This window comes from Sinocyclocheilus rhinocerous, unplaced genomic scaffold, assembly GCF_001515625.1.
Source record: "Sinocyclocheilus rhinocerous isolate Xijiao unplaced genomic scaffold, SAMN03320098_v1.1 scaffold1725, whole genome shotgun sequence".
Taxonomy (NCBI): Eukaryota; Metazoa; Chordata; class Actinopteri; order Cypriniformes; family Cyprinidae; genus Sinocyclocheilus; species Sinocyclocheilus rhinocerous.
The window spans coordinates 596,639-606,505 of NW_015627232.1; the positions used below are offsets into that span (position 1 = coordinate 596,639).

General features: G+C 35.9%; 1 protein-coding gene across 1 annotated transcript in view; it reads right to left on the minus strand.

Annotated features, from left to right (window-relative positions):
• Nucleotides 1-2,636: 2,636 nt before the first annotated feature.
• LOC107723542 (protein LBH-like) overlaps nucleotides 2,637-9,867 on the minus strand; it is a 16,025-nt gene continuing 8,794 nt past the window's right edge. Inside the window, exons 2-4 of the mRNA XM_016532229.1 lie at nucleotides 8,477-8,586; nucleotides 4,360-4,525; nucleotides 2,637-3,177 (exon numbers count right to left, since the gene is read on the minus strand). Coding sequence (XP_016387715.1) covers nucleotides 3,125-3,177; nucleotides 4,360-4,525; nucleotides 8,477-8,586 — 329 coding nt within the window. The 3' untranslated portion in view covers nucleotides 2,637-3,124. The remainder of the gene's footprint in view (nucleotides 3,178-4,359; nucleotides 4,526-8,476; nucleotides 8,587-9,867) is intronic.

Genomic DNA, 9,867 nt, shown 5'->3' on the forward strand with positions numbered 1-9,867 from the left:
TTCGCGATGTGCTCAGGAAATCATCGGCTATCAGCTCCCTTCTCACACACACCTGATCTGCTGATAATGTACATATTGAGAAGCCATTTCAATAGTTTGCACCATGGACGCGTGCATGTTTCTGGACATATCATAAACGGCAACCCTTCTGTCATCTCTCAATTATGTTTCATTTCATTCACTCACATATGCCCCTGATGCCATCATCTAAAATCTTTAAATATGCACAGTATTATAAAAAACATTAGTAGTAGTATATTGCTGTTGCACATTTCATAGCTGTTCCTGCTCTGCTTACTGTAGATTAATGCAAAGATGTTATTAAGTAGTTTTTTCGGGTACTTGTACTTTTTTGAGTATATTTTTAAAGCTGTACTTTTACTTGTACTTAAGTACAAATTAAGCTAAATAATTATAAAACGATCATGTTGCCATTTTCATTTGAAAATTTTACTTTCAATGTAATACATTTTCCAGTGCATGTGGCAAAGAGGTTTGCATACTTGAGCTAAGGAAAGATAAGTTTAGTATACCACCCCTATTAGTCAAAAAATTTTTTATTATATATATATATATATTATACCCTCATTGGGCGCTGAGTCCCCCTAAAATGAAAATCCTACAATCGCCCCTGGTACCAGCAAACACACTGTGCGATGATCATGCTGTATCGTAAGCTATCTTTGGTCGCAAGACCATGACAACGGCCATCTTTGAACCTCTCTCACTGTACGACACACACAGGACCACTGATTAGGAGCCATGATCACAGAAATCGCCACGATTGTTTCACGATGCCAATCTTTCGTCTGGGACAGCTGAAAATTGTGCAGTGTGTTTAGGGCTTTATAGTTATAGTTCTTGGCGTGAATGGGGCTTTATCACTTTAACAGCTTTAACGAGGGAAAGAACTACAATCATTGCAAATGACAATGATGATGGATAAATATAAAACTAATGATTTAATGAGGTTGATTGTATATATAGCCTATAAAAACATTTTCAACAACCCATATCCATTAACAACCTCATAGCTCACGGTACATCTTAGAGGTTTATCAATTCCCCCGATATAGAAAAAATTTATGGGATTTTTTACTTCCGCAACTGTTGCACTCTATGGGGTGCAATGTTATTTTGGACCCAATTGACATTCATGTATGGAACTAAGAGTTTTGTATTCCACAGAAGAAAGATCTACAATTAAAATGAATTGAAACTCATTTTATTGAAATGAATGATGCCAACCCTGAAACAACATACAGAACTACCAAATTTTGCTATAAGTTTGATTGCATCATATAATAATTGCTGTTAATAATGTTCATCGTGTGTTTGATTGATTACGTCTTTAATTGATTTTTCCGTACATTTCTGCCATATGTACATTAACTGACAGTCACCACTGATAAGCTACCACTAAATATTGTAGAAACTTAATTTGCTGTAAAGTTGCTTTGCAACGATTTATCGTGAAAAGCGCTATACAAATAAACTTGAATTGAATTGAATTGAACTCAAACAAATTCAAATACCCCCAATAAATGTCATTTTTAACAATAAAAAGGAAAGCTTATATAGACAAACACTGAATATGAACTTGACATTGTTGTTTGGAAGTTAAAAAAAGTTTTTAAGGCCTTACTTAACCTCAGATTGCTTACTGCAGTCGCTGTTCAGCAAACATGCTGAAGAATATAACAGATTTTAAAGAGATCCGACAGTTAATCTGAAAAGTTTTAGGAGGGTTGAGATGAAAGACAAGGGGGCTGAACCCTGCTAAAATGCCCGTGGCTGGAAAACATCAACTGCTCAGAGCTGCTGATGCTGCTGGGCTAGAATAACTACTGCTCGTGTCAACAGTATTCAACTAGAAGTGCATTTGGCTAGTACTTGACATCTACCCACAAGAAATCAGTGATGTGTTGAGGCTGGATCCTACATACATTCACTTGATGAATCAACAGAGAACGGATGTAGAAGTAACTGCCTTTAATGCTAAGTGATACTGTGCTGCATTCGTTCCCATTCCCAGACAGATTATTAATATTTTAAGACTAATACTCAAACATCAAAAGAGCAGTAGATTTTTAACAGAATACAGTGATATTCAACAGACTCTGAAGCACCAAAGGGTTTTGCCTTGGGAAGGTGACAGATACATGTGATGGTAAAATAACGACCGTCTGAACATATATACAAACAGTAATTTCATTAAACTTATGACGTACATACAGTGTAACTACAAATAAATGTCTAAGGCAAAGAAAGCTACATTTACAGCAGCTCTGACGAACACTAGTAAATAAGCAGCAGCAATGTGAATAACAGAGAATTAATGTGAAGAATTAATGTAAAGAATATGTGCAAATCTGGAAAGCGTGTTAAAAAGAAACCCCTATTAGTAGTGTGTGAGCATGAAAACAAACTGAGATCTACTGTACATAGCGTAGAGTTTGAAATCTACACTGGCGAAGAGCCATTATGCACTGTAGTTCATTTACATCAGTGTTTCTCAACCCTGGTCCTGGGCGCCCCCCAGCACTGCACATTTTGTATGTCTCCCTTATCTGACACCCATTTCAGGTCCTGGAGTTTCTTTTAATCAGCTAATGAGCTGAATCAGGTGTGTTTGATTAGGGAGACACACAAAATGTGCAGTGCTGGGGGGCTCCCAGGACCAGAGTTGATAAACACTGATTTACATGTTATCTGAAATCCATTTTCACTTAATGTGTGCTGATATAATACATCAAATTAACATCCTGAAGCTATGTACTTTTGATAGAAGGAATGAAAGACTTTGGTCCAAAGCAAATAAATACATAAATGAATGCCAATTTATAATTTAGCAGGCATAGGTGACTTCTAATGGGTATCATGGTGTTATTGGAGATCATTTACAACTCAATCACAGCAGCTGACTAACACTAGAGTTTGGCACGTGAGCTAGTTCAGTTAAGACAGTCTCTCAGGCCTCGGCTCCACCTAGGGGAGTGGAGGTCAGCAGGTGGGCGGCTCTAGTGTGGATGATAGGCAAACCTAATTGGTGGAGTCTCCCGTTCACTCCTGTCCGTAATGAAGACATTCACAGTGATTGGCTGGATTGGTCAATCATCGCCCATTAGTTTTCCGTCCCTGTTGCGGCCTCTTGGTTGTCTTCTGTGAGCTTGTCAACTGAAATACAAACACAAAATAATCAAACGTCCCATAAATTAGATTTCCTTAAATGTAGTGCATCTGATGCTACAAGACTGAAATCAACTAAGGGGTAAAAGAACCACTCTATAAGCAATCAAAAGCAATTCAAAAAAGCAATTTAAAATGGTTTAAACTGCATTTGAAATGAAATAATAAAATGTACAACATTTTTAATGGACGCTACCATTCAAAAGTTTCGGGTCAATAAGAAGTGAAATATAGAAATGAATACATTTAGTCAGCACGGATACATTACATTGATCAAAATGACAGTAAAGACAGTAAAAATTCCGTTTCAAATAAATGCTGTTCTTTAGAGTTTTCTATTTATCAAAGAATCCTGAAAAACGTATTACGGTTTCCAAAAAAAATAATAAGCAGCACGACTGTCTTCAACATTGATAAGAAGTGTTTCTTGAGCATCAAATCAGCATATTAGATTGATTTCTGAAGGATCATGTGACGCTCAAGACTGGAGTAATGATGCTGAAAATTCAGCTTTGCCATCACAAGAATAAATTACATTTTTAAAGATATATTATAACAGAAAATAGTTATTTTATATTGTAATAATATTTAAAATTAATATTTAATAATAATATTTTTGATCAAAGAAATGCAGCCTTGATGAGCATAAGCGACTTCTTTTAAAAATCATGTAAAAAAATTAACTGTACACTTTAAAAAGTAACTTGCATCTGTTACCATGAAGAGCTATTTCTACCTGATTTATCCCCCTCAAAAATAGTTTTGTTTTTAAGTATTTAGGTAGACTGAGTGATGTTAAATAATATTTTTGACTTGAATAAAACCAGTTAATTTAGATGTTAACATTTTTAGGTTACCATTTTTTCAGTGTTGTGCATCAATTAATTTAAACGCTTTAAGTATTGCATATAGTATGACAAAGTTTTGTGTCATTTAAAATGAAATAAATCTAATTTAAATCTAAAAGATCAGCATTGCAAAAATAAAGTCATGATGTTTCAAGACAGTAAGCCAGTGTTTTGAGAATAAAGACATAAACTCACTAAATGTAGTAGCTATAGTAAAAATTTAAGATGATATTTTGAGAAAAAAATGTAATTAATTATGAGATTAAAGAGAATAACAGTAAACCTAAATGGGACATTCTTATAATGGTTAACATGAACTTACTTGCAGCCTGGGCCTGTTTGTCTCTGGGGTCGTCTGTAGGGCTCAGATCATCAGGAGGCCAGCGCAGTTCCCCGCTCTCCACCTCCCCGCTCTCAGTGGGTTCAACCACGATGGATGGCAAGCGTTTGGAAAGCTTTGGGAACCGTTCATGGGAGTCTGGGAAGATCTGTAACACAGGGGTCACGAGAGGCCACAGTACATGACAGTTCAGTGAGTTTATAAAATGTATCTTAAAGTCGGAAAGTTCTCAAAATGCCCTGACAGCTTTCAAGAAACAGCATGATTTGACCTTTACTTCCTCCATTAAAGATCTAAGGACCTCATTAAACCATCAAATTGGAAGCAGTAGTTTTAATTTTAGCATTTTACCTCATAGAGTGTTGTTTGATTTGTGCTTAACACAAAAAAGGAAAGAAAAATTAATCATTTCATGATACATTCACGATATGTTTTATCTATGCTTAGAATTATTTACTGGAAAACAAAACAAAAATGCCAAAGAATTTTTAAGGCATGCTGTTGTCAGGTCAATCTGTTTTAACCTTGGAAGCATTTAGCACTAAAGTCTACTTGAAAATTTTAGTGCATTTCCATTATAAGCAATCAGAGAGAAGAATTATTATTATTATTATTTTTTTTTGTGGGCAATCACTTATGAGTAAATATATGTTTACAAAAGCTCCACTCCAGCAGTTCCATCAAAAACTCCTTGATGCGTTTTTATTAATGATGTGTTTGGCATTCACCTCATGTCTTGTGTGAGTCCTATATTGCCTTGTTTAGAGTTCATGAGAGCAGGATGTGACTCACGTTGTGTATGATTATTTCTCCACAATTGCACTGAAGTGTGAACAAGAGCGTCTTGAGTGTGTCCGTGTGTTTGCAACATGTGGGCTATCAAGCGAGACATGAATTTTCTAAAAGCCACCAACAGTAGAAAAGGGTGTGCATTGCATGTTGGTTTACAAAGCACAGAAAGAGCCTCCATGATAGAGTGAATGACACATTCAGACAGGGTTCATTCAGCTAGCATATAATGGCACTGCTCATCCTGTGGTAAAGAAAGGGTAATGATGATCATTCCCTGAAAAGATTGTGACCTTTCGAGTCTCTCTTGAGTGTCTGAGAGGAATCTGAATTTGAATTCCAGCAGGCTGTATGAACGAGCAGAAATCTGATCGGCTTTTCGTAGCGATGTGAGCAAAATGAAACGGACTCCAATCAGGCTGAAATGGTGGAGGAAAAGCTCCAAATAGATCCACGGAGACCCATCGCAGTCATCTTATCAGGTAACCAGAAAAACACTCAGCATGTATGTGTGTGATTGTCACTTAAAATGTAACCTATTCCTACCCTGCTCTCTGGAATAGTCGATTTTGATTGGTCAGTCCTGCTCTGAGTGCTCAAATATTTTTGCAAAATGCCTCTTAATGGACAGTCCACATGAAGGATGATAAAATAGCCTCCATATACTACAACTATAATGGACACAAAGGAATGATACTGTTAGGGGGTCGTTCACATTCCATTGCACTGCTTTTCGATTAATTTTCTACATAAAATGCTGGAGTGATGCGTGGTGATTTCTCCTGAGAGGGACATCAACACCAATCCCCCCTCCCCCCCGCAACTGCGATTTCTCCCGAGGGGGACCACCCCAAACACCCTCCCTTACACCCCCAACGCAATCGTGGGGCCCTCTCCCGGAGATTTGCTTAGGACCCCCCATAACGTAAATACGTGCCTGCTCGTATTTAAAATAAGTTCAAGTTTTAAAATATGCATTTCTCGACCTTGCGTTTTTTCATTCCACTTCCCTGAATCTCACGTTATTAAACACAAAAACACATTCTGAGTGAATGGCCCTTAAGAGTCACTTTCAGAAGCTTTAAAGCAGGGATCCTCAAATCTGGCCCACGAGATCCACTTTCCTGTAGAGCTTAGCTCTAACCCTAATCAAACACACCTGAGCATCCCTATCAATGTCTTCAGGATTATTAGAAAATCACAGTTTGATCAGGGTTGGAGCTAAACTCTGCAGCGCGTTGGCCCTCCAGGGCAAGATTTGAGGATCCCTGTTTTAAATTATATGCGTCTAAAATTGCATACTTCCCTACAATACAGTAGGTGAAAAACAGTACATGAAAAGTCAGAGCAAACAAAAATAGGTTCTAATAATGTTTTGCTGAAGTTCCCATTAATTTGAACATATTATTTCTAAATGTTCAAAACATCAGTTTTTAAATGTTTTAAAAACTTTTTTTGCTACGTGAACGTTAAGGGAGCATTCTTTATCGTTTTGCAAATATCGTGGGAATGTTAGTTTTGAATATTCTCTGAACGTTTTAAAACAAGTAGTAACATTTTAGAAAATGTTAGATGAACATCCAACCAATAAAATGTTTCAAAAAATGTGCCATGAGTAATGTATAAATACAGCTTTTGTGCTACATTTTTGAGAACATTTTTAAAGACTAGATAACTCTGAACTAATGTTTTATTAACGTTATTGTTAGATGTTTTACTAAAAAAGATGACGCTTTACTATCCCATGAGGCCAAGGGAGAGGATTTGTGAATGGCAGTGAAGTGATGCAACTGACACTGGTATGTCACATGACAATGACAATGTGACGAATGTAGCACATATTCAGTGTTAGGGGTAATGCATTAAAAGTAACGCGACATAGGTAATCGGATTACTTTTTTCAATTAACTAGTTAAGTAATGCATTGCTTATAAATTGTTGTGAGTTACTTTTTCAAATAAGTATTGCAAGTTACTTTGTATTCCCATTTATTCACTGACAGCTCTTCTGTCCCTGTGTTGAGAGATATCAGGAGTGAGGTGCAGAGGCACTTCCTTCAGGCTGAGGCTTATTAATGTCACTTTTGGTGTGAAAAGTCCTTTATAGTTGCCAGAAATATAACTTTTGGGTTTTTTGTTATTAAAAATAAATAAGCAAGCCCAGCCCAGGTGACAAAAGTAACATAAAAGTAATGTAATGCATTACTTTCCATAAAAAGTAACTAAGTAATGCAATTAGTTACTTTTTATGTAGTAACGCAATATTGTAATACATTACTTTTAAAAGTAACTTTACCCAACACTATCTGTATTACATTCATACTACACACATTCATACTATATAGAACATACTTTTTAGTGGTTGCACAGTAATTACTTTTTTTTTTTTTTAATATTCAGATAGTATGTGATTTCAGATGTAGCCTGTTCTTCTAATTCAGTTAAGAGCTCACACCATGACGTATCATTCCTCTGTCGGTCACACATCTTCACGTGATCACATGAACTTGCACTTTGGAACTTTTGCATGGGCTTCTGTTTCTGGTTTCCCACTCACTTAATACAGTTAATGTTATAGTTATCATTCTTGGTATGAACAGGCCTTAATTGTATATATTACCATTGTCTGCTGCTGTATTGGTGCTATTTTCAGATCTCTCATATTACTTAAAATTAGAATTAGTTTGAATTTCTCACTGGCGCCATCTTGCAAAATTACACTTCAGTATAAAAGTTTATGGCAAGCATAAACCTGGTAGAAGACTAGCATCCCCTAGAAAATGAAAACATTTGCCAAGCAATGCCAAGAACAGTGAATCAGAAATTTATAGAGCTGGATAAGTGAGATGTTAAAATAGAGGTAGGCATGTTACTTTGTAGCTTTAAATATGTTAGCTAACAAGTCCACAAAAAAGTAACATGGTTAGCAGATTAAATGGCTACAATTCATTTAAAATTTACATTGTAGAATGTTTGTTCTGCTGTTGTTTCTATAATATTTGAAATAAACTATTAAATTAGATAACAAGCATGTAAAATAATAAAAATGCATTTACAAATAACTCAAACAATATTTCATGTCCATGCATTCCCTTTGTCTTTCTATTTTTTTGGGGGGCAAATAGAAATTTCATGTATTCAGATGATCACAATCTGTATTAAATCCCCTTATTTGTTGTCAAAATGACCAGCGACTGTATATATGATCTTTTACTTGTTTTTGTGTTTCATTAGCCTTGTTCCTCTTGAATAAATCACTGATATGAATTTCAAGAGAGCATCCAGCCAGCTGACCGAGAAGCACAACCCACCTGAAAAGAGATGTTCTGCTCCTCAGACGCGCCGCTCACACTGTAGTCTCCCACCGCAGAGTCACAGCTGTTCATCACCTCCGTCATGCTGCCCAGTGACACACTTAAACCTACAACAAGTCAGGAGGAAGTGCATTTACACTCTGATAGTCACAGCGTCGCTCGGTCCACTCATTTGCCTATGAATGTGGGAGAGACTGATTCAGATGAGCCACCTGCAATAACCACAGCTGGGTTATTTTCTCATCTATGAACAGATCCTGCCAAAACCATCCAGCCAATCCATGCGCACCTACCATGATTTTATGCAGAGCAAGTCTATACATAGTTTGTTATGCAAATCAGCTCTTCCACCATTTTCGAAGGAAATTACTTTCACACTCATCAGCTAAAATCAAGAGCGAGGATACATTCAGTGGGTCGCAAAAATATCAAGGCTGTTCTCCAATTCCTTCTAAATGCAAAACTCATCTAGGAGATGAAAACTAAATGGTGCTGAGCATCCAGTTTTGTGAAGTATATTAAATTATTAAAATTTGTTCCCATATTAAAAACTCAGATAAACAGCATTCCTTAAGTTTAAAGAACCAATAAATATTTAATTCTTAAAGTAAACCGAACAAATGTCACTTTTCAAATCTTACACTGTAACAACATAATATCTTATACATAATATCAATCTTAAATAAACTTTTGTTTGGTGTAACCTAAAGTAGTCAAGTTGGTTCAGACATATTAAATAATATCTCTGACTTCAGTAAAATCAGTTAATGAAGATGTAAGCACATAAAGTACATTTTGAAGTTATCTGACATTACAGTATAACAAATTATACAAGTTCATATCCATAAATCTGCTTTGTAGAGCAGCATTCCAGACAGTGTTATTTACTATTTATATACTACTATAGTATTTATTAATTTTATGAATTACCTTTTATTTTTTTATTTTCATATTTTTATGCTTTAATTCAAAATTTTGTTTAAATTTTGGTGATTTTGTTGTGTCCTTATGCCATTTTTATTTGTTTTTTTGTTTATTTAAAGGGGTCATATGATGCAATTTCAATTTTTCCTTTCTCTTTGGAGTGTTACAAGGCTCTTGGTGCATAAAGAAGATCTGTAAAGTTGCAAAGACTAAAGTCCCAAATCCAAAGAGATATTCTTTATAAATAAAAAGCGTCAACCACGCCTACCTAAAACGGCTTGTTCTAACACGCCCCCACATGTCTATGTCACGATGTGGGAAGATTTGCATAACACCGCCCAAATGTTCACGCAAAGAAAGAAAGCATAACTTTTATTCTCGCTGTAGTATTGTTGACGCTGCAGCCATGTCGTGAAGACGCTGTGTGCTTCGTTGTGAAAGCGAAACTACTTTGTTTGGCCTTC